This window comes from Oncorhynchus clarkii, chromosome 13 (genome assembly GCF_045791955.1).
Source record: "Oncorhynchus clarkii lewisi isolate Uvic-CL-2024 chromosome 13, UVic_Ocla_1.0, whole genome shotgun sequence".
Classification (NCBI taxonomy): domain Eukaryota; kingdom Metazoa; phylum Chordata; class Actinopteri; order Salmoniformes; family Salmonidae; genus Oncorhynchus; species Oncorhynchus clarkii.
Window position 1 is genome coordinate 11,686,190 of NC_092159.1, and position 25,831 is coordinate 11,712,020.

At 43.1% G+C, this 25,831-nt stretch overlaps 1 protein-coding gene across 1 annotated transcript; it reads right to left on the bottom strand.

Moving 5' to 3' along the window:
* Window positions 1-1,785: 1,785 nt before the first annotated feature.
* LOC139424241 (somatostatin receptor type 5-like) lies at window positions 1,786-19,835 on the bottom strand. Its single transcript, XM_071175921.1, has 4 exons — window positions 19,736-19,835; window positions 6,206-6,586; window positions 4,276-4,685; window positions 1,786-2,535 (listed from the first exon to the last, which is right to left on the bottom strand). Exons 1-4 carry the CDS (start codon window positions 19,833-19,835, stop codon window positions 1,786-1,788), a joined length of 1,641 nt encoding a protein of 546 aa, XP_071032022.1.
* Window positions 19,836-25,831: the final 5,996 nt, after the last annotated feature.

A 25,831-nucleotide genomic window follows, 5' to 3' on the forward strand; every position in this document is an offset into this window, starting at 1 on the left:
ACTGATGGGTTTTTCAAGCTTAACAGTTTCCCGTGTGTATCAAGAATGGTCCACCACCCAAAGGACATCCAGTCAACTTGACACAACTGTGGGAAGCATTGGAGTCAACATGGGCCAGCATCCCTGTGGAACACTTTGACACCTTGTAGAGTCCATGTCCTGACGAACTGAGGCTCGGAAAACAACATGACAAAACACTCAGGCTACAGCTTCAAAACAATTATGTTCAGATACAAAGTGAACTTAAAGGCCACATTTGATACATTCTCTTATTGAATATGGCACTATGTACTGCCTACATACAGTACATACAAAGAAATACTGTATAGCTCTGCTCCGTAGAAAAACAGCTTTGTTCCTATGCAACTACCCAGAAACATATCATCTCAATCTAAATATCAACAAATATGGCTCTGCAAATATCTATCCTTAGTTCCAAAGGCCAACTGCTTTCTAATGGTTCAGCTGCTTCACTCACATAAACAGCATCTGTCTGAAAGGTTCACTAACATTCTCCCCAAACAAAATAGCATTCGACATCAATGTCCACCACAACGTCGCTCAGAAGATATTCCGCTGGATGCCAATCAAATGAACCGAAGGTCGATATCAGAGTGCGCACAGCTCTTTGATATACCATCCGCCGTAATTGAATCGACTCGACTCCCGTCATCATGAATATGTATGAGAGTTAATCGTGCAGGTGCGCTTCGGTGACATCATTCACTGTAATGATTCCATTCATTCTGATAGATGGAACGTTCCACCAGGGACGAGGTGAGATAGCAATAGAACGGAACTAGATGTCTGTTTGCTTTCGCTTTCAACAGAAGGACACTAATTTGCACTTGTATTGTAAAGCCTCAGACAGAGGCAGTAGGAACTCTCATTGAAATAGCTTATATGACATTTAGAAGAACTGTTACATGATGCTGTTCTTGGATGAAAGGGAACACTTCGTTCCCTGTGATTTTAGTGGTGTCATGAGACTTTTATACTCTGTCTGAAGGCTACTGTTGAAAACATACTGCACTATGAAACTGTCACATAGATACATCATTCAAATACTGACAATATAGTATGTGTTTTTCTCCTTGTGTGCATCTCTGAATAGCCTATTCAAAACTGTATTCTGATTCTCAAACATTTCTGTACATTTTTACATTGCGCACTAAGCGTAAAACTGAAATTGTTCTGTAAAGATTTGCAAATTCTCAGTCCAATAAAATAACTGATCATCAATTTTTGGCCAAAAAGCTTGGAATTTGAGGCAAGGCAGTTGGTATCATTGTAAGTTCACAGTTGATACTCAAAAGTGTCAATTTAAATGACACATTAGCAAACTCGGGGGATAGCCCCAACTGGGGTTTGAACCCAGGTCCAGTGACTGTCAAGCCAACACCTTAATTGTTACCCTAAGAGCTCCAAACCTCTTAACAAGGTTGCTAGGTGTTGGGTTAATGTTGCTACATTCAATCCATATATCTCTGTTCCAATCGACACAGTAGCTCACTACTTAGAATGAGTCACTGTACCGGACATGCAATCCAGCTCCTGGGTAACGTTTCCCCTCGGTACAGATCTAGGATCAGCTTCCCCTCCCCCAACCCTTAACCATGAGTGGGGAAAATGCAAAACTGACCCAATATCAGCGTGTCTAGGAGCAGCTTCACCATCATTCTATACACTGTACAGTGTCCATATTAGGACAGCCTCAGTCTCAGCAAGACGTGTCCGTATCAGTGGTATACTAGTATGGACATTGGGAAAAAGCTTATTTATGAGTTACAGGTAGCTGATCTCTAGCTTGGGGCTCTTCTCCACTGTCTCTGGACGTGACCTGTTACTTTCACTCTTTGATCCATTGGCAAGAGTGGAGAAAGCGACAGTAGGCCCCAATTCTAAGCCTGGGCCTTTCCCAGCCTCCTCCCCAGCTTTAGCCCTCTGCCCCAGGGGTACCGTCTCCACATTTCCCCCCGGAGTGAACAAGATCCTGGAGCTCTCAACTTGTCCTCCTCCGTTCCCGTTCTGTGCAATCCTGCAGTTCTCTCTCATCTGAGTGGCATCTTCTCTTCTCTCCATCTCTATCCCGTTCTCCTCTTCCTCCTCCACTTCTTCCTCCCCTCCTTCATGAGACTTGGTGACCCCCAGGCCATCTCGCGGCTCGGGCGCAATTCCCCTCCAGAGCTCTGCAGGGCGCTGCAGCTCGGTGGCTGCCGCTCTCTCGTGGTTCTCCACCCTCCTCGAAGAACGACAAAGAGCCTTCCGGAACCCTCTCTTAAAATTATCGGACAGGAATCCGTAAATTATTGGGTTAGCGCAGCTATTAGCGTACGATAGGACCACCACAAAGTAGTACAGCCCCCGGAATTCGCCCGGTAACAGGATTAGCAGGTTAACGATGTTGAGGATGTAGAATGGGAGCCAGCACAACACGAACACTGCTACCACGACAACCACCATGCGGGTGATCTTGCGTTCGGACTTCCTGCGTCGGGAGGAGGTGGACCGGGCCCGTTTCCCCGCGTTGCGCACCTTCAAAACAAAACAATTCAACTTTATTGGCAGTTAAAACATCTCAGCACACTTTACAATTAAATATAATATAAAAGTTAAGTCAGCAATATAACACATGTAGGGTAGGCTGCTGTAGGGTAGGCTGCTGTAGGGTAGGCTGCTGTAGGGTAGGCCCCTGTAGGGTAGGCCAATGTAGAGTAGGCCCTTGTAGGGTAGGCCAATATAGGGTAGGCCCCTGTAGGGTAGGCCAATATAGAGTAGGTCCCTGTAGGGTAGGTCCCTGTAGGGTAGGCTGCTGTAGGGTAGGCCCCTGTAGGGTAGGCCCCTGTAGGGTAGGCTGCTGTAGGGTAGGCCAATGTAGGGTAGGCCAATGTAGGGTAGGCCCTTGTAGGGTAGGCCAATGTAGGGTAGGCCAATATAGAGTAGGCCCCTGTAGGGTAGGTCCCTGTAGGGTAGGCCACTGTAGGGTAGGCCCCTGTAGGGTAGGCCACTTTAGGGTAGGCCAATGTAGGGTAGGCCACTTTAGGGTAGGCCACTGTAGGGTAGACCAATGTAGGGTAGGCCACTGTAGGGTAGGCCAATGTAGGGTAAGTCACTTTAGGGTAGGCCACTTTAGGGTAGGCCCCTGTAGGGTAGGTCCCTGTAGGGTAGGCCACTGTAGGGTAGGCCCCTGTAGGGTAGGCCACTTTAGGGTAGGCCAATGTAGGGTAGGCCACTTTAGGGTAGGCCACTGTAGGGTAGACCACTGTAGGGTAGGCCACTGTAGGGTAGGCCAATGTAGGGTAAGTCACTTTAGGGTAGGCCACTTTAGGGTAGGCCATGGAAGGGTAGACCACTGTAGGGTAGACCATTGTAGGGTAGGCCACTGTAGGGTAGGACACTCCACCCCTTCGCCAGAGAATACTGACTGGAATGGAGTCAATTGAATGGTATCAAACACATCAAAGACATAGACTCCATTCCAAGCATTATTATGAACCGTCCTCCCTTCAGCAGCCTCCACTGACAGAGACCCACTCCCTGTGTGTCCTCCCCTCAGCAGCCTCCAGTGACAGAGATCCACTCCCTGTGTGTCCTCCCCTCAGCAGCCCCCACTGACAGAGACCCACTCCCTGTGTGTCCTCCCCTCAGCAGCCTCCACTGACAGAGACCCATTCCCTGTGTGTCCTCCCCTCAGCAGCCTCCACTGACAGAGACCCATTCCCTGTGTGTCCTCCCCTCCGGCTCCTGACCCAGACATTAAAGATGTTGAAACATTTATGTTTGTTGTCAGATGTAACAGGTCAGCTGTAACAGGTCAGATGTAACAGGTCAGATGCAACAGGTCAGATGCAACAGGTCAGATGTAACAGGTCAGATGTAACAGGTCAGATGCAACAGGTCAGATGCAACAGGTCAGATGCAACAGGTCAAATGCAACAGGTCAGGGCCGGAGTAGAGAACCGCACAAGGAAGGGTTCCCTGGAAGAGGGCAAAGTGGTCCCGCCCCTCAAAACTCAAAATGCCTCTCACAATGTCTGTCTGATTTAAGGGAAGTATAAATAAATCAGTGGTAATATGAGACAAAAACATCAGAACACATTTATTTCATGTAACAACGGAGGTGTAGCAACACCTGGGTCTATGTTACCTATCAACAATGATGTTTCCTCCCAAAGGACACACTGGTTCAGTCTAAGTATAACAGACAGGCCTCCCAAGTAGTGTAAAATAGCTATTTTTTCCCTTTTAAGTGCGGAAGTCGTCATAGATTCTGACCTTGATCACAATGAGCAGGTAGCAGAGACAGATGACGAGTAGCGGTCCGAAGAACCCGACCGTGCACGTGTACACGATGAACGTTGCCTTCCAGACCTCGGCTGGCTCAGGCCACACTATACTACAGTTCCCATCATCCTCCAGTACGTCCGCAAACACCACCACGGGCAGCACCACCACAAACGACACTGCCCACACCGCCGCATTCACCGCCTTGGCCACGTGCGGTCGCCTCCACCACGACGACCGTATGGGATGGACCACTGCGAGGTAGCGGTCGATGGACATGACCGTGAGACAGAAGATGGCGGTGAACTGGTTGATGGCGTCCACAGTCATGACCACACGGCACATGAGAGAACCAAACGGCCAGGAGAGCAGAGCGTTCTGGACCGCCAGGAAGGGGAGGCCTAGAGGAAGTCAAATCAAATCTAACTATATTGACAGTGCAATTAGTCACTTCGCCCCACCTACATGTACAGATTACGTCAACTAGCCTGTACCCCTGACTGTACCGGTGCCCCCTGTATATAGCATCGTTATTCTTATTGTGTTACTTTTTGTTATTACTTTTTATTTTAGTCTACTTGGTAAATATGTTCTTCTTCTTGAACTGCACCGTTGGTTAAGGGCTTGTAAGTAAAGCATTTCACGGTAAAGTCTACACTGTTGGTTAAGGGCTTGTAAGTAAAGCATTTCACTGTAAAGTTTACACTGTTGGTTAAGGGCTTGTAAGTAAAGCATTTCACAGTAAAGTTTACACTGTTGGTTAAGGGCTTGTAAGTAAGCATTTCACAGTAAAGTTTACACTGTTGGTTAAGGGCTTGTAAGTAAAGCATTTCACAGTAAAGTTTACACTGTTGGTTAAGGGCTTGTAAGTAAGCATTTCACAGTAAAGTTTACACTGTTGGTTAAGGGCTTGTAAGTAAGCATTTCACAGTAAAGTTTACACTGTTGGTTAAGGGCTTGTAAGTAAAGCATTTCACAGTAAAGTCTACACTGTTGGTTAAGGGCTTGTAAGTAAGCATTTCACAGTAAAGTTTACACTGTTGGTTAAGGGCTTGTAAGTAAAGCATTTCACAGTAAAGTTTACACTGTTGGTTAAGGGCTTGTAAGTAAAGCATTTCACAGTAAAGTTTACACTGTTGGTTAAGGGCTTGTAAGTAAAGCATTTCACAGTAAAGTTTACACTGTTGGTTAAGGGCTTGTAAGTAAAGCATTTCACAGTAAAGTTTACACTGTTGGTTAAGGGCTTGTAAGTAAGCATTTCACAGTAAAGTTTACACTGTTGGTTAAGGGCTTGTAGGTAAAGCATTTCACTGTAAAGTTTACACTGTTGGTTAAGGGCTTGTAAGTAAAGCATTTCACTGTAAAGTTTACACTGCTGGTTAAGGGCTTGTAAGTAAAGCATTTCACAGTAAAGTTTACACTGTTGGTTAAGGGCTTGTAAGTAAGCATTTCACGGTAAAGTTTACACTGTTGGTTAAGGGCTTGTAAGTAAAGCATTTCACAGTAAAGTTTACACTGTTGGTTAATAAGGGCTTGTAAGTAAAGCATTTCACGGTAAAGTTTACACTGTTGGTTAAGGGCTTGTAAGTAAAGCATTTCACGGTAAAGTTTACACTTGTTGTATTTGGCACATGTGGCAAATACAGTTTGATTTGATTTAAAAACAATTTTAAAAACGCACACTTACATTGGATTTGAAGTGCATTTAAAACTGCAACACACTTTACAGTAAAATGATCAAATGAAAGAAATACTGTAACATGATCAAAAAGCAGACTGACCACTACGGTCATATTTAGTTACATTTCACGCGAAACAGAATGTGAGCTTGCAAAATAAGGCTGGTTTAACAAGGCTAATAACAGAGTTGAATAAACAACACCTTGAAAAACCACAATGAAAGCACAAAAGAAACACTGACCTAGCATGAATAGCTCATCAGCGATGGCCAGGTTGAGTATATAGATGTTAGTGACCGACTCCGTCCTCACATAGTGTAAAACAATGTAGATGACCAATGTGTTGCCCACCAGGCCGATCACACAGACTGCTACATAGATGAGGGGGATAAGGACCCCTGCTATAGTGAGTTGGAAACCCCCCACGCCTCCGCCGCCAGTGTTGGTCCAGTTGTGGTAGGATCCATTGAAGAAAGGGTCGGGGGCGAGGAGGAAGAGAGGGGAGGGGGGGAAGGTGTTTGGCTCAGGCATTGAGGGGGCGGCTGTGGGGAGGTAGATGGTCATGTTGTTGGTTGTGGTATAATGGGTGGGTGGGTTGAGGTTGACCTCAGTGCTGGACCTGTCTGGGAGACAGCAAGAGAAGTCAGTGTGTGAGAGAAGAAATACTGATATCTTTATGCATTCTCAAAACAACAACACTATTCTGTTAAAGCATCCAAGACACTACAGGACATGAGCAACAATCAAAGAAAATAACACACTAATATTTTAAACATTTTTTTCTCCCAAATTCAGTTTTCTCCATTTTGTTTCTCTAGGTGTCCATTTTTCTCCAGTTTCCCAGGTTTTCCCTCTCAAAGTCACACCTTTTTTTATATAGAAAAGTCCACAACAATGGTTAAACCACATCAAGAGACCACTTTTGAGGTCTTGATTTTTGTAAATATTTGTACATTTTTGGGTGTAGTTACCCTTTAATTCCAGAGGGCACCAGCAAGAGGCTGTTATTAAGATGTGTGAAACAAAACAAATACCCACTGGATTGATGCAAAGAATCCTGATATAGTTCTGCCAGGTCAGCATAGGCTACTTTGTAGTCAACATTTAATCAAGAATATTGTTGGAAAAGCCTTTCCATCTACCAGAAGACTTTTCACTAGCGTCATCGCTAACGGCTACACAAAATGATAGACGCGCTCCGCACACACACAGACAGGGCATTGTTGTTGCCTCTTCAGAAAGTTGCAGGAAATAAGAATCACTGATGCATTCTGTTCATGGTTTATAATACAATAATACATTTTCAGTACATTTAGTTGATTCCCTACTAAGTTCAATACATTTAGTTGATTCCCTACTAAGTTCAGTACATTTAGTTGATTCCCTACTAAGTTCAGTACATTTAGTTGATTCCCTACTAAGTTCAATACATTTAGTTGATTCCCTACTAAGTGCAATACATTTAGTTGATTCCCTACTAAGTTCAATACATTTAGTTGATTCCCTACTAAGTTCAGTACATTTAGTTGATTCCCTACTAAGTTCAATAAATTTAGTTGATTCCCTACTAAGTTCAGTACATTTAGTTGATTCCCTACTAAGTTCAGTACATTTAGTTGATTCCCTACTAAGTTCAATACATTTAGTTGATTCCCTACTAAGTTCAATACATTTAGTTGATTCCCTACTAAGTTCAGTACATTTAGTTGATTCCCTACTAAGTTCAATAAATTTAGTTGATTCCCTACTAAGTTCAGTACATTTAGTTGATTCCCTACTAAGTTCAGTACATTTAGTTGATTCCCTACTAAGTTCAGTACATTTAGTTGATTCCCTACTAAGTTCAATACATTTAGTTGATTCCCTACTAAGTTCAGTACATTTATTTGATTCCCTACTAAGTTCAGTACATTTAGTTGATTCCCTACTAAGTTCAATACATTTAGTTGATTCCCTACTAAGTTCAATACATTTAGTTGATTCCCTACTAAGTTCAATACATTTAGTTGATTCCCTACTAAGTTCAGTACAGTTAGTTGATGCCCTACTCAGTTCAATACATCTAGTTGATTCCCTACTAAGTTCAATACATTTAGTTGATTCCCTACTAAGTTCAGTACATTTAGTTGATTCCCTACTAAGTTCAATAAATTTAGTTGATTCCCTACTAAGTTCAGTACATTTAGTTGATTCCCTACTAAGTTCAGTACATTTAGTTGATTCCCTACTAAGTTCAGTACATTTAGTTGATTCCCTACTAAGTTCAATACATTTAGTTGATTCCCTACTAAGTTCAGTACATTTATTTGATTCCCTACTAAGTTCAGTACATTTAGTTGATTCCCTACTAAGTTCAATACATTTAGTTGATTCCCTACTAAGTTCAATACATTTAGTTGATTCCCTACTAAGTTCAATACATTTAGTTGATTCCCTACTAAGTTCAGTACAGTTAGTTGATGCCCTACTCAGTTCAATACATCTAGTTGATTCCCTACTAAGTTCAATACATTAAGTGTCACGTTTGTTGGAATGAATATCGGACCAAGGTATGTTGAGTTCCACATAATTTTAATGAATAAAGTGAAACTTAGCAAAGACAAAAACAAATAAACAATAAACTAACCGTGACTACAGAGATGCTACGTGCAATAACTCAAAACAGTATCCCATAACACACAGGTGGAAAAATTGCTACTTACGTATGATCCTCAATTAGAGACAACGATAGCCAGCTGCCTCTAATTGGGAACCATACCAAAACCCCACATAGAAAATATAAACTAGACTAAACTAAGGCTTTCTATGGTCAGGACGTGACATTAAGTTGATTCCCTACTAAGTTATAACATGTTGTGCCATAAAGGCTTTATGAAGGCTTGGTGCATAGGACAACCACAGTAAAGTGTTACCCATTCTAATTGTGAACTACCTGAACTACAGACCCCAGCAGCAACATCAGCCAGAACCAGAACACAACAACAACACATACAGGACCTGGACAGGCGTGGGCGCCGGGCTAATATGTTCACAACTTGTTGTTTTTGTAGTCGCCATCATCGCTCCTTAATAAAGTGGATGCTGTACGCACACGTGCACGTACACACACATACACACACACACACACACACACACACACACACACACACACACACACACACACACACACACACACACACACACACACACACACACTCCTGTACTGCAGTAATGGAAGGTAATTGGCTCTCTATTAGTGGACGCAACTCAGACGCTCATGTCGAGAACAGGGCATGACTTCTACAACACTGTTGGTGATTAAATGCTGAACAAGGGAACAAGGGAGTGAGAAAGGGTAGGGATGGGGGGGTGGAGGAAAAAAGGAGATGGCGAGAGAGATGAGGAGTGATAGAATGAGGGGGAAGGACATATGGAGTGAAAGAGAGATAGAGATTTGGAGAGAGAGAGAAAGAGAGAGATATGGAGAGAGAGAGATATGGAGAGAGAGAGAGAGTGAGAGAGAGATATGGAGAAAGAGAGAGTGAGAGAGAGAGAGAGAGAGAGAGAGAGAGAGAGAGAGAGAGAGAGAGAGAGAGAGAGAGAGAGAGAAAGAAAGAGAGAGATATGAAGAAAGAGAGAGTGAGAGAGAGAGAGAGATATGGAGAAAGAGAGAGAGAGAGAAAGAGAGAGAGAGATGTTAATATGACATGAGAGATGGAGACATGATGGCCAGCTCAGATGTGGATTGGTACAGTTTGAGAGAGACAGAGAGAGAGAGAGAGAGAGAGAGAGAGAGACAGAGAGAGAGAGAGAGACAGAGAGAGAGAGAGAGAGAGAGAGAGACAAAGAGAGAGAGAGAGAGGGAGAGAGAGAGATGTTAATATGACATGAGAGATGGAGACATGATGGCCAGCTCAGATGTGGATTGGTACAGTTTGAGGTTTCGACCTCCCAGATGTTTGCCTTATAAATACATGGGTGTGTTTGAAGAAGACTTTCCCAGAGGAAGTCCCATAATCTGGCATACAACCGACACGTCACGCTTCCTATGTGCTGCTCCAATACAGAAACCATTCAAACACACGCTGATGAGTAAAAGCCTATTATAAATCAAGTTGTTTCCATTTCAGACCTAAAATGTATACCAGTTGATATAAAAAAAGAAGATTGAATTGGTGAAGATGGTCACTAAAGAATGAAAGAATGGAAGAAAGGAGGTTTTGTAAATAAGAATAATGAAACAAAAGGTGTAATGTATATTTTTTCCTTTATTTAACTAGTTAAGAACAAATTTGTATTTACGAAGGCAGCCTAACCTGGACTCCCCTATTGGACTCCCAATCAGGGCTGGATGTGGTGTAACCTGGATTTGAACCAGGTGATAGCAGTGATGCTTATTTCACTCGGACCACGGCACCAGACAGGAGTCCAAGAGAAAGCAGGAACTAGAGAGAGAGAAAGAAAGAAAAATGGACACTAATGCTCAACAGCACTCTGAAGAAAAACAGAAAGAAAGAAAATTGACACTAATGCACAACAGCACTCTACTGCACCTCACAGTCTATACCACTCATACAGCACAGACCTTAGATCTATTAGACAACAGAGAGAAGCTCTTAGAGATAGAGGATGTGACATCACTCCACCCTCCACAGAGAGAAGCTCTTAGAGATAGAGGATGGGACATCACTCCACCCTCCACAGAGAGAAGCTCTTAGAGATAAAGGATGTGACATCACTCCACCCTCCACAGAGAGAGGCTCTTAGAGATAGAGATAGGAAAGGAGAACTGAGCGTACCCCAAGCTTGTTATGTCAAAGGAGCACTGAGCGTACCCCAAGCTTTTATTGTCAATATGGAGCACTGAGCGTACCCCAAGCTTTTATTGTCAATATGGAGCACTGAGCGTACCCCAAGCTTTTATTGTCAATATGGAGCACTGAGCGTACCCCAAGCTTTTAACGTCAATATGGAGCACTGAGCGTACCCCAAGCTTTTAATGTCAATATGGAGCACTGAGCGTACCTCAAGCTTTTAATGTCAATATGGAGCACTGAGCGTACCCCAAGCTTGTTATGTCAAAGGAGCACTGAGCGTACCCCAAGCTTTTATTGTCAATATGGAGCACTGAGCGTACCCCAAGCTTTTATTGTCAATATGGAGCACTGAGCGTACCCCAAGCTTGTTATGTCGAAGGAGCACTGAGCGTACCCCAAGCTTTTATTGTCAATATGGAGCACTGAGCGTACCCCAAGCTTTTAATGTCAATATGGAGCACTGAGCGTACCCCAAGCTTTTAATGTCAATATGGAGCACTGAGCGTACCCCAAGCTTTTAATGTCAATATGGAGCACTGAGCGTACCCCAAGCTTTTATTGTCAATATGGAGCACTAAGCGTACCCCAAGCTTTTAATGTCAATATGGAGCACTGAGCGTACCCCAAGCTTTTAATGTCAATATGGAGCACTGAGCGTACCCCAAGCTTTTATTGTCAAAGGAGCACTGAGCGTACCCCAAGCTTTTATTGTCAATATGGAGCACTGAGCGTACCCCAAGCTTTTAATGTCAATATGGAGCACTGAGCGTACCCCAAGCTTTTATTGTCAATATGGAGCACTGAGCGTACCCCAAGCTTTTAATGTCAATATGGAGCACTGAGCGTACCCCAAGCTTTTAATGTCAATATGGAGCACTGAGCGTACCCCAAGCTTTTATTGTCAATATGGAGCACTAAGCGTACCCCAAGCTTTTAATGTCAATATGGAGCACTGAGCGTACCCCAAGCTTTTAATGTCAATATGGAGCACTGAGCGTACCCCAAGCTTTTATTGTCGAAGGAGCACTGAGCGTACCCCAAGCTTTTATTGTCAATATGGAGCACTAAGCGTACCCCAAGCTTTTAATGTCAATATGGAGCACTGAGCGTACCCCAAGCTTTTAATGTCAATATGGAACACTGAGCGTACCCCAAGCTTTTATTGTCAATATGGAGCACTAAGCGTACCCCAAGCTTTTAATGTCAATATGGAGCACTGAGCGTACCCCAAGCTTTTAATGTCAATATGGAGCACTGAGCGTACCCCAAGCTTTTAATGTCAATATGGAGCACTGAGCGTACCCCAAGCTTTTATTGTCAATATGGAGCACTAAGCGTACCCCAAGCTTTTAATGTCAATATGGAGCACTGAGCGTACCCCAAGCTTTTAATGTCAATATGGAGCACTGAGCGTACCCCAAGCCTTTAATGTCAATATGGAGCACTGAGCGTACCCCAAGCTTTTAATGTCAATATGGAGCACTGAGCGTACCCCAAGCTTTTAATGTCAATATGGAGCACTGAGCGTACCCCAAGCTTTTATTGTCAATATGGAGCACTGAGCGTACCCCAAGCTTTTATTGTCAATATGGAGCACTGAGCGTACCCCAAGCTTTTATTGTCAATATGGAGCACTGAGCGTACCCCAAGCTTTTATTGTCAAAGGAGCACTGAGCGTACCCCAAGCTTTTATTGTCAATATGGAGCACTGAGCGTACCCCAAGCTTTTATTGTCAATATGGAGCACTGAGCGTACCCCAAGCTTTTATTGTCAAAGGAGCACTGAGCGTACCCCAAGCTTTTAATGTCAATATGGAGCACTGAATCATGTTTGTCTTGGTAAAATGTACTTTATAACATAAGGAAGTGAAATGTCATCACCAAAGTGTTTAATCACCTACATCCATACACACACACACACACACACACACACACACACACACACACACACATATGCACACGCACATATGCACACACACACATGTACACACACACATGCACATATGCACACACACACACACACACATGTAGACACACACAAACACACCACACACACGCACACACACACATGCACACACATGTGCACACACACACACACAAACACACCACACACACACACACCACACACACATGCACACACACACAAACACACACACGCACACACACAAACACAAGACACACAACACAACACACACACACACACACACACATACACCACACACACACACAACACAACACACACACGCACACACACAAACATACCACACACACACAACACAACACACACAACACAACCCACACACACACACACCACACACACACACTTCAGGATATATAACACCACTTCACACTACACAGATAGAACATGGGGTGGAAAGGATTTTCCCTAAAAGCCTTTTCCAACTTCACCTCCACTCAAATATTACACACACACACACACATGCACATACACGCGCACACACACACACACACACACACACACACACACACACACACACACACACACACACACACACACACACACACACACACACACACATACACACACACATGCACATACACGCGCACACACACACGCACATACACACACACACACACACACACACACACACACACACACACACACACACACACACACACACACACACACACACACACACAGTCACACCCCCATACTCCTCCACCTTCTGCCTATCTGTTTTTTAGGGGGATCTACTGCACAACTGGCACAATAGCTGGTAGCCTAATCTCTACCAGCCACAATAAAAACAGAGGCCAATCTATTGCTACAGAGCCATGTTCCTGGAACTACATTACCATGGCAACACGGGTCACGGCCATAAGGTGCCACATTACCCATTTGGAACTAATTGGAGGGGGAGGGATAAGATTAATGGATGGACATCTTGTCATGCTATGGCATTGCAATAGCTGGAAGAATCCCAAACGGCACCCTATTCACTATATAGTGCACTACTTTTAACTGGATCCCTATGGGCACTGGTCGAAAGTAGTGCACTATAGGCAATTAGGGCGCCATTCGTGAAGCAAGACCACTGTCATTCTGCTATTCCCATTCTATCCAGCTGTTTGGTTGAGGTAGGTGGAAGGCTGGAATAAGGGCATCTGTACTACTGTTGTAGATGAGACTAATACAGCTTGGAGAGAGAACGAGAGAGAGAGAACGAGAGAGAGAACGAGAGAGAGAGAACGAGAGAGAGAGAACGAGAGAGAGAGAACGAGAGAGAGAGAACGAGAGAGAGAGAACGAGAGAGAGAACGAGAGAGAGAACGAGAGAGAGAGAGAGAACGAGAGAGAGAACGAGAGAGAGAATGAGAGAGAGAGAGAACGAGAGAGAGAGAACGAGAGAGAGAAGGAGAGAGAGAAGGAGAAAGAGAGAGAACGAGAGAGAGAACGAGAGAGAGAGAGAACGAGAGAGAGAACGAAAGAGAGAACAAGGGAGAGAGGGTCAGACTTCTATAGACAGGGTTACTGATAGGGTTACACAGTTTACTGCAGTCAAAACACCTAGTGGCCTCATGGGTGGAATGTTATGAATATTTTTCTTAATTTGATAAATAATACATATTATTTTTAAAAACCTGCCGAAAATACAGTGTTTCTATGTCAAATGGTTATGTCATATTTCAGTCTTCTGTGATGTATATAAAGTGCAATATTGGGATGCAAACTCAAAACTGAATTCCTTTCAACTCAACTATATCTGACATGGTAAAGATGTCTTATTTTTGTTAAGCCCATAACCACGTGTGTGAAGTGTTGGTTTCAAAGTAGACCTGTTTAAAACTACCATGAAACAATCTGTGTGACCCTGATTTATCCCACAGCAGTAAAAGGTTTAAAGGGGACATTAAAGTGGAGGGTTGTTGGAAATTACAGACCCGTCACCACACACACACACACACACACACACACACACACACACACACACACACACACACACACACACACACACACACACACACACACACACACACATACACACACACACACATACACACACACACACACACACACACACACACACACATCCCTAAGTGTGCAAACTGAATCCAATTTGACTGTTTCCTCTAATGCAGGGTTGGAAGTGCCGGACCAGGCACATTTAATTGAATAAAACATTTATTCTTTCTACAAAGAAGCAGAATTGAATAAGCACAAAAGCCTCACAAAGCCCTGATTCAAGGTCTGCTAAATCAAAACAGACATGGACATTTAATTCCATAAACAGGTCAGATCAAACCATAGAACAACATTTTACCCTGATCGCTGACTGATCCCAGACTGATCCTTGATTGATCCCTGACTGATCCTTGACTGATCCCTGACTGATCCCTGACTGATCCTGGATTGATCCCTGACTGATCCCTGGCTGATCCTTGACTGATCCTTGATTGATCCCTGACTGATCCCTGACTGATCCCTGACTGATCCTTGACTGATCCCTGACTGATCCTTGACTGATCCCCGACTGATCCCTGACTGATCCTTGAATTGGCTTAAAGGGGAAATGTGGGATTGGTACAGCCATCTTTCTACTTTATTGATTGTCAAACTCATCCCCATATCCTGTGGTCTTAGCTTCCTAGTTTAGCAAACCCTCTACAGTGCCTTGCGAAAGTATTCGGCCCCCTTGAACTTTGCGACCTTTTGCCACATTTCAGGCTTCAAACATAAAGATATAAAACTGTATTTTTATGTGAAGAATCAACAACAAGTGGGACACAATCATGAAGTGGAACGACATTTATTGGATATTTCAAACTTTTTTAACAAATCAAAAACTGAAAAATTGGGCGTGCAAAATTATTCAGCCCCTTTACTTTCAGTGCAGCAAACTCTCTCCAGAAGTTCAGTGAGGATCTCTGAATGATCCAATGTTGACCTAAATGACTAATGATGATAAATACAATCCACCTGTGTGTAATCAAGTCTCCGTATAAATGCACCTGCACTGTGATAGTCTCAGAGGTCCGTTAAAAGCGCAGAGTGCATCATGAAGAACAAGGAACACACCAGGAAGGTCCGAGATACTGTTGTGAAGAAGTTTAAAGCCGGATTTGGATACAAAAAGATTTCCCAAGCTTTAAACATCCCAAGGAGCACTGTGCAAGCGATAATATTGAAATGGAAAGAGTATCAGACCACTGCAAATCTACCAAGACCTGGCCGTCCCTCTAAACTTTCAGCTCATACAAGGAGAAGACTGATCAGAGATGCACAAGAGGCCCATGATCACTCTGGATGAACTGCAGAGATCTACAGCTGAGGTGGGAGACTCTGTCCATAGGACAACAATCAGTCGTATATTGCACAAATCTGGCCTTTATGGAAGAGTGGCAAGAAGAAAGCCATTTCTTAAAGATATCCATAAAAAGTGTTGTTTAAAGTTTGCCACAAGCCACCTGGGAGACACACCAAACATGTGGAAGAAAGTGCTCTGGTAAGATGAAACCAAAATTGAACTTTTTGGCAACAATGCAAAACGTTATGTTTGGCGTAAAAGCAACACAGCTCATCACACTGAACACACCATCCCCACTGTCAAACATGGTGGTGGCAGCATCATGGTTTGGGCCTGCTTTTCTTCAGCAGGGACAGGGAAGATGGTTAAAATTGATGGGAAGATGGATGGAGCCAAATACAGGACCATTCTGGAAGAAAACCTGATGGAGTCTGCAAAAGACCTGAGACTGGGACGGAGATTTGTCTTCCAACAAGACAATGATCCAAAACATAAAGCAAAATCTACAATGGAATGGTTCAAAAATAAACATATCCAGGTGTTAGAATGGCCAAGTCAAAGTCCAGACCTGAATCCAATCGAGAATCTGTGGAAAGAACTGAAAACTGCTGTTCACAAATGCTCTCCATCCAACCTCACTGAGCTCGAGCTGTTTTGCAAGGAGGAATGGGAAAACATTTCAGTCTCTCGATGTGCAAAACTGATAGAGACATACCCCAAGCGACTTACAGCTGTAATCGCAGCAAAAGGTGGCGCTACAAAGTATTAACTTAAGGGGGCTGAATAATTTTGCACGCCCAATTTTTCAGTTTTTGATTTGTTAAAAAAGTTTGAAATATCCAATAAATGTCGTTCCACTTCATGATTGTGTCCCACTTGTTGTTGATTCTTCACAAAAAAATACAGTTTTATATCTTTATGTTTGAAGCCTGAAATGTGGCAAAAGGTCGCAAAGTTCAAGAGGGCCGAATACTTTCGCAAGGCACTGTACCTCCATGTCTAATAGTTCATTTGAATAAGGCCACATGGTCCTTGTGGACGGGATTGATAGTGTGTGTGTGTGTGTTGTGTGTGTGTGTGTTGTGTGTGTGTGTGTGTGTGTGTGTGTGTGTGTGTGTGTGTGTGTGTGTGTGTGTGTGTGTGTGTGTGTGTGTGTCTGTGTGACCATTGATTGGTCCAGAGTTAATCTGATGGGTCTTGTTACGGTTGATTTATGATGCAGGACCAACATCTCTTATACCACAGCATCTTAACTCTATTTCTTGCTCTGCATTGTGGGTTAAGGCTTGTAAGTAAGCATTTCACGGTAAGGTTTACACCTGTTGTATTCGGCGCATGTGACAAGAAAAATTGAATTAATTTGTTAGAAGCCTGTTAAAATGATTCACCATTATTCTCCTGATGTTGTGATTCTCCTGTTATTACGATTCTCCTGTTATTATGATTCTCCTGATGTTGTGATTCTCCTGTTATTATGATTCTCCTGATGTTGTGATTCTCCTGATATTATGATTCTCCTGTTATTATGATTCTCCTGATGTTGTGATTCTCCTGTTATTATGATTCTCCTGATGTTGTGATTCTCCTGTTATATGATTATCCTGTTATTATGATTATCCTGATGTTGTGATTCTCCTGTTATTATGATCCTCCTGTTATTATGATTCTCCTGTTATTATGATTATCCTGTTATTATGATTCTCCTGTTATTACGATTCTCCTGTTATTATGATCCTCCTGTTGTTGTCATTCTCCTGTTATTATGATTCTCCTGATATTATGATTCTCCTGTTATTATGATTCTCCTGTTACTATGATTCCCCTGTTATTACGATTCTCCTGTTATTATGATTCTCCAGTTATTATGATTCTCCTGTTACTATGATTCCCCTGTTATTACGATTCTCCTGTTATTATGATTCTCCAGTTATTATGATTCTCCTGTTACTATGATTCCCCTGTTATTACAATTCTCCTGTTATTATGATTCTCCTGTTACTATGATTCCCCTGTTATTACAATTCTCCTGTTATTATGATTCTCCTGTTATTATGATTCTCCTGTTATTACGATTATCCTGTTATTATGATTCTCCTGTTATTACGATTCTCCTGTTATTATGATCCTCCTGTTGTTGTCATTCTCCTGTTATTATGATTCTCCTGATATTATGATTCTCCTGTTATTATGATTCTCCTGTTACTATGATTCCCCTATTATTACGATTCTCCTGTTATTATGATTCTCCAGTTATTATGATTCTCCTGTTACTATGATTCCCCTGTTATTACGATTCTCCTGTTATTATGATTCTCCAGTTATTATGATTCTCCTGTTACTATGATTCCCCTGTTATTACAATTCTCCTGTTATTATGATTCTCCTGTTACTATGATTCCCCTGTTATTACAATTCTCCTGTTATTATGATTCTCCTGTTATTATGATTCTCCTGGAGAATATTGATGGGAATGTGTCTCCCGACCTGCTACCACTTTACATTTGTCTATGCCACACCTGACCATTTCATTGAAACCAAGCTTTAGTCCTGTAATTTGAGAGGTTGAGGGGATGTGCCTGCCTGACTAGGTGATAGGGGGATTGGGACTAGAGTATTTGGACACATACACGCACAGAGGATTTAGACAGTCACAGTATCACTCCCTAGTGACCAATAAATTGGCCCTGGGTATAGAAGGACAATTCATCGGACAGAAAGGGCATTAGGCAATCAGGGCTCTGTGTGTGTGTGTGTGTGTGTGTGTGTGTGTGTGTGTGTGTGTGTGTGTGTGTGTGTGTGTGTGTGTGTGTGTGGGTGAAAGGAAACATAAACCATTTTACTTCCTTTGCCTTTACTGATTGAATGAGGCACCAAACATGTATGAACTATCAAGTGTTCAAGACTTACAGTGCATTCAGAAAGTGTTCAGACCTTCCACATTTTGTTACGTTACAGCCTTATTCTGGATTTAATCATTTTTCCCCCTTAACAATCTCCACACAATACCCCATAATGACAAAAGCAAAAACAGTTGTTGTGTTTATCCCTTTACTCAGTACTTTGTTGAAGCACCTTTCACAGCGATTACAGCCTTGAGTCTTCTTGGGTATGATGCTACAAGCTTGGCACACCTGTATTTGGGGAGTGTCTCCCGTTCTTCTCTGCTGATCCGCTTAAGCTCTGTCAGGTTGGATGGGGAGCGTCGCTGCACCACTATTTTCAGGTCTCTCCAGAGATTTTAGATCGGGTTCAAGTCCGGGCTCTGGCTGGGCCAGTCAAGGACATTCAGAGACTTGTGCCGAAGCCACTCCTGCGTTGTCTTGGCTGTGTGGTTTGGGTCGTCGTCTTGTTGCAATGTGAACCTTTGCTCCAGTCTGAGGTCCTGAGTACTCTGGAGCAGGTTTATATTGAGGATCTCTCTGTACTTGCTCTATTCGTCTTTCCCTCGATCCTGACTAGTCTCCCAGTCCCTGCAACTGAAAACATCCCAACAGCATAGTGCTGCCACCACTATGCTTCACCGTAGGAATGGTGCCAAGTTTTCTCCAGTCATGATGCTTGGTATTCAGGCCAAAGAGGTCAATATTGGTTTCATCAGACCAGAGAATCTTGTTTCTCTTGCTCTGAGAGTCCTTTAGGTGTCTTTTGGCAAACTCCAAGCTGGCTGTTGTGCCTTTTACTGAGGAGTGGCTTCCGTCTGGCCACTCTACCATAAAGGCCTGATTGGTAGAGTGCTGCAGAGATGGTTGTCCTTCTGGAAGGTTCCCCCATCTTCACAGACGAACTCTGGAGCTCTGTCAGAGTGACCATCGGGTTCTTGGTCACCTCCCTGACCAAGGCACTTCTCCCCCGATCGCTCAGTTTGACCAGGCCGCCAGTTCTAGGAAGATTCTTGGTCTTTCCAAACTTCTTCCATTTAACAGTGTAGAAAATTGTAACGAGTGCGCTGGGAGTCAGGAAGCAAGTTCAGGGAGTGCATAGTTTAATAAACAAATGAACAAAACAAGAAACACAAACAACACACAGACAGGAAACTGAAACAGAAACAATAACGCCTGGAGAAGGAACCTAAGGGAGTGACAGGTATAGGGAAGGTAATCAGGGAGTGATGAAGTCCAGCTGAGTGTCATGACGCACAGGTGCGCATAACAATGGTGACAGGTGTGCGCCATAACAAGCAGCCTGGTGACCTCTAGGCTGGAGAGGGAGCACACATGACAAAAGTATAGGTCTTCATGGGCCCAAAAAGATGGACTTGTTCCGAAATGGACCAATGGGATTCCAAACAGGACCCTACCTGAATAAATACAGTTCCTCAGAGCAGCCAGATCTAGGAAGAGTCTTGGTGGTTCCAAACTTCTTCCATTTAAGAATGATGGAGCCACTGTGCTCTTGGGGGCCTTCAATGCTGCAGAAATGTTTTGGTTCCCTTCCCCAGATCTGTGCCGTGAAACAATCCTGTCTCGGAGCTCTACGGACAATTCCTTCGACCACATGGCTTGGTTTTTGCTCTGACGTGCACTGTCAACTGTGGGACCTTATATAGACAGGTGTGTGCCTTTCCAAATCATGTCCAATCAATTGAATTTACCACAGGTGAACTCCAATCAAGTTGTAGAAACATCTCAAGGATGATCAATGGAAACAGGATGCACCTGAGCTCAATTTAGAGTCAAAAAGAAAAGTGTCTGAATACTTATGTAAATAAGGTATTTCTGTTTTTATTTTTAATACACTTGTGAAAATGTCTAAAAACCTGTTTTCGCTTTGTCATTGTGGGCTGTTGTGTGTAGATTGATGAGTGGGAAAAGAAATCTATAATCCATTTTAGAGTAAGGCTGTAATGTAACAAAACATGGAAGAGGTCAAGGGGTCTGAATACTTTCTGAAAATATTGTAAGTCTGTCAATTAACAAGATAGGCTGTTACAACGCTGTTATATGAAATCCCAGGTAGCCAACATAACTACACTTAACATGACATCTCCCTACGTCACATGACAGAACACCTCAGTTGACGCGGAACAAACGGAACATAAACACATTTCAATGGGGGCCAGATTGCCCAATCGAGCAGCGGATGGAAACGAGTGCCGCTAATTGTTTGATTGGGCTGCTGGATGGATGGATAGAATAAAAAACCTAAACGGAGGAAGGAGGGTGAGAGAGGGGAGAGATACAGCAATGGGGAAAGAGGAGGGAGAAAGAGAGAGAGAAAGGGGGGAGAGACAGGGAGAAAGCAGGGAGAGATTGAGAGAAAGAGAGAGAGAAAGGGTGGAGAGATGGGGAGAAAGGAGGAAGAGATTGAGAGAAAGAGAGAGAGAAAGGGTGGAGAGACGGGAAGAAAGGAGGGAGAGATTGAGAGAAAGAGAGAGAGAAAGAGAGAGAAAGAAAGGGTGGAGAGATGGGGAGAAAGGAGGGAGATTGAGAGAAAGAGAGAGAAAGGGGGAGAGACAGGGAGAAAGGAGGGAGAGATTGAGAGATTGAGAGAAAGAAAGAAAGAAAGAAAGAGGGAGGGAGGGAGGGAGGGAGGGAGGGAGGGAGGGAGGGAGGGAGGGAAAGAACAAGAGGGAGCTAGAGAGAGAAAATATATAGAGGAGGGGGTGGGAGGTAAAAGAGAGAGATAGTGACAGAATAAATGATGGAGAGAGAGAGAGAAAGAGAGAACAGAACTGCTAATTGTAGTGAAGGAGAGTGGCGGCGGCGTGTGTATTACCACATCTCATCTCTCTCTGAGCACTCAGTCTGTATAGGAACAGATGTGTACTAATGTAGATGAATGGGAAGAGGAGGGACACTGACTGACTGACTGGCTGACTGCCTGGCTGGCTGATTGAGAGAGTGATTGAGTGAGTGAGCGGTTGGCTGACTGATTTTTATTTTTATTTTATTTTTATTTCACCTTTATTTAACCAGGTAGGCTAGTTGAGAACAAGTTCTCATTTGCAACTGCGACCTGGCCAAGATAAGGCATAGCAGTGTGAACAGACAACACAGAGTTACACATGGAGTAAACAATTAACAAGTCAATAACACAGTAGAAAAAAGGGGAGTCTATATATACATTGTGTGCAAAAGGCATGAGAAGGTAGGCAAATAATTACAATCATGCAGATTAACACTGGAGTGATAAATGATCAGATGGTTATGTAAAGGTAGAGATATTGGTGTGCAAAAGAGCAGAAAAATAAATAAATAAAAACAGTATGGGGATGAGGTAGGTGAAAATGGGTGGGCTATTTACCAATAGACTATGTACAGCTGCAGCGATCGGTTAGCTGCTCAGATAGCAGATGTTTGAAGTTGGTGAGGGAGATAAAAGTCTCCAACTTCAGCGATTTTTGCAATTCGTTCCAATCACAGGCAGCAGAGAACTGGAACGAAAGGCGGCCAAATGAGGTGTTGGCTTTAGGGATGATCAGTGAGATACACCTGCTGGAGCGCGTGCTACGGATGGGTGTTGCCATCGTAACCAGTGAACTGAGATAAGGCGGAGCTTTACCTAGCATGGACTTGTAGATGACCTGGAGCCAGTGGGTCTGGCGACGAATATGTAGCGAGGGCCAGCCGACTAGAGCATACAAGTCGCAGTGGTGGGTGGTATAAGGTGCTTTAGTGACAAATTTTAGATGCCAAGTTTCCATTGAGGATTTATCCTGGTGTTTCACCAAATAGGCTCAGACTTTTCTGTTTCCATCTACGCAGGCCGGCACCCGTGTCTCACTGGGCCACGGCTCCGGCTGACCTGCTCTAACTTGGAGCCAAGGCCCTGGGTACTCTTCAGCTTCATTTACATAACATGATTGGGAGTCCCATAGGGTGGCGCACAATTGGCCCAGGGTCGTCCGGGTTTGGCCAGTGTAGGCCGTCATTGTAAATAAGAATTTGTTCTTAACTGACTTGCCTAGTTAAATAAAAGTTAAATATATATATATTTTTTAACAACGGCTGACGGTGGGCTTTAACACCATGTCACAAAGAAACAATAAATAAACAGTAAATAATTATAAAAAGTAGCACAATAAAATAACAATAATGAGGCAATATAGGTAGGGGTGTCGGTAGGGGTGTAGGTAGGGGTGTAGGGGTGTAGGAAGGGGTGAAGTGACTATGCATAGATAACAAACAGTGAGTAGCAGCAGTGTACAAAACAAATGAAGGGGAGGGGGTGTCAATGTAAATAGTCTGATGGCCAATTGACTAATTGTTCAGCAGGCTTATGGCTTGGGGGTAGAGCTTACATGAACGTAAAACACTGGCGGCCCACTGCTGTGGGGGTAAGTCTCAGTGGAAAAGCACCCTGAATGAGTTGGAGAATCTCAATAGCATTTCCCTCACGTCCTCTCTCCTCTCGCCTCACATCCTTCTCAAAACCCATTGGATGAGAAAGTCAGAAGTTCCTCCCCTCTGACCTTCTCCTCCAATAGGTTTTGAGAAGGAGGTGAGGAGAGAGGAAAGACCATGCGAGGAGTATGCAGTTGAGATTCTCCCAGTGAGTGAGTGAGTGAGTGAGTGAGTGAGTGAGTGAGTGAGTGAGTGAGTGAGTGAGTGAGTGAGTGAGTGAGTGAGTGACAGGTTGGCTGGCTGGCTGGATGGCTGAATGACTGAATGACTGTCTGTCTGTCTGACTAGCTGACTGGCTAACTGTCTGACTGACTGGCTGGTTGACTGATTGACTGTCTGACTGACTGTGTGGATTGCAGGGCTGTGATTTGTGCCAATCAGTCATTGTCTGCCTGGCTGAACTCTGTATGTTATTATATCAGGGACCAACACAATGATGTTTTAGACGCTATACTTTAGAGATGTTATGGGAGGGGTGAGGAGGAGGAAGAGGGGGTGATTCAAAATGATGATGTGATTAAGATGATGATGAGATGCTTATTGCATTTGTTATGAGGTAAGCAGACATAAACAAACGCCCTGCAAGAACACTTGTATTTACTGTATGGGAACCAACTATAAACATGAGAACCATGCAGTATACTGTAGCTCTTTACATGAGCAGCTCGATGCTTTGACAAACATCACAGAAAGAAAATGAAACATAAAATGACAGACTTTTTAGTCAACATTAGGCTATCTATATTGTTAAATATAAAATGACCGAATATTATTGATCAATGACTATAGCCTACTGTGATGTATCAATTTCGTATCGAATTAGTCCACAAGTCCACAACGAAAAAACAACTCACCTTTCTTTAAATTCTTACGATAGTCTTGTTTGGCTATCCCGACTTTTCCAGTTGCAAAAATACTGACGAGATCAAACACATCAACAAAATGTAGGTTACAACAAAGAAGCAATAATAATAAGTATTGGTGAATTACATAATGACTTTCAATGTCACTGAAGAACGACCATATTAACTGATTGTCTGAACTAAGATTTGCTACATTTCAACCCGCGTACGGCGCACGAGCAGCATCTTGGTCGGGTATCTAAGTAACCAGTCCCCGGTTTAACGGGGCTGCAGATATAACGAGATAAACCAATATGTTCAATGGGGTCACGGCGCGTGTGCGCGCGAGAGAGAGAGCGAGAGGGAGAGAGAGAGTAGACTATGTATCTCAGATGCACTCCCCTATATGTATTTATTTGGACCGTGAAGCTAAAACTTTTAATTTGGGTATTCTCCAGCATTTTGGATTTGAGCTCAAATGTTGCTCTTGAGGTAACAGTAGGTAACCTTATATTTGAGGGTATTTTTATACATACAGTAGGTATGTCCGTTTTACCATTTAGAAATGAAAGCACTTTTATGTAACAGTCTCCCCATTTGAAGGTGTCATAATTATTTGGACTAATTCACTTGTAGTGTATTACATTTAGTCAAAAGTTGAGTATTTGGTCCCGTATTCCTTGCACGCAAAGACTACATCAAGCATATGACTCAACAAACTTGTTTGTTTTGGTTGTGTTTCTGACTGACTAACTTGCTGACTGGCTGGCTAACTTACTGGCTGACTGACAGCCTGACTTGCTAACTGTTTTACTGGTTGACTGTCTAATTGGCTGGCTGTCTGGCTCTGTTGGACTGGCTGACTGTGTAGATTGCAGGGCTATGATTTGGGCCAATCAGTCATTGTCTGCCTGACTGAACTCTGTATGCTATTATATCAGGGACCAACACGTCTAAAGACGTGGAGGGTGATTCAAAATGATGATGTGATTAAGATGATGATGAGATGCTTATTGCATTTGTTATGAGGTAAGCATACATAAACGCCCTGCAAGAACACTTGTATTTACTGTATGGGAACCAACTATAAACATGAGAACCATGCAGTATAGCTCTTTATATGCGCACGCATATAAACAAACATCAGAGAAAGAAAATAAAACATACAATTACAAACTTTTTAGGCTACAATAGGTTATCTATACTGTTAAATATAAAATGACAGAATATTATTGATCAATGACTAGCCTACTGTGATGTATCCATTTCGTATCGAATTCCTTATGATCTACGTCCACAAATTCAAATAATTGTACGAAAAATCAACTTACGCTTCTTCAAATGTTGGTCTTGTTTGGCTTTCCCGAATTTCCCAGATACAAAACGACGGACGATAGCAACAACATGAACATAATGTTGGCTATAACAAAGTAACAGTAATAATCATTATCAGTGAATTAGATAATAACGTTCAATATCACTGAATAAAGATCATATCAACTGATTGTCTGAACTGAGATTTGCCACATTTCAGCGCGCCCAAGGCGCACTAGCACTATTCCGGTAGGGTATCTAAGTAACCAGTCTCCGGTTTAACGGGGCTGCTGCGATGCCGAGATAA

Bases quoted from the DNA above. Each gene is read 5' to 3' on its own strand.
- LOC139424241 (XM_071175921.1), bottom strand. From the start codon at position 19,835: ATGGTCACTCTGACAGAGCTCCAGAGTTCGTCTGTGAAGATGGGGGAA. The intron at 6,587-19,735 runs GTAGAGTGGCCA...GCTGTCTCCCAG, and splicing joins CTACCAATCAGGCCTTTATG to ACAGGTCCAGCACTGAGGTC. The intron at 4,686-6,205 runs GTCAGTGTTTCT...GACTTCCTCTAG, and splicing joins TGATGAGCTATTCATGCTAG to GCCTCCCCTTCCTGGCGGTC.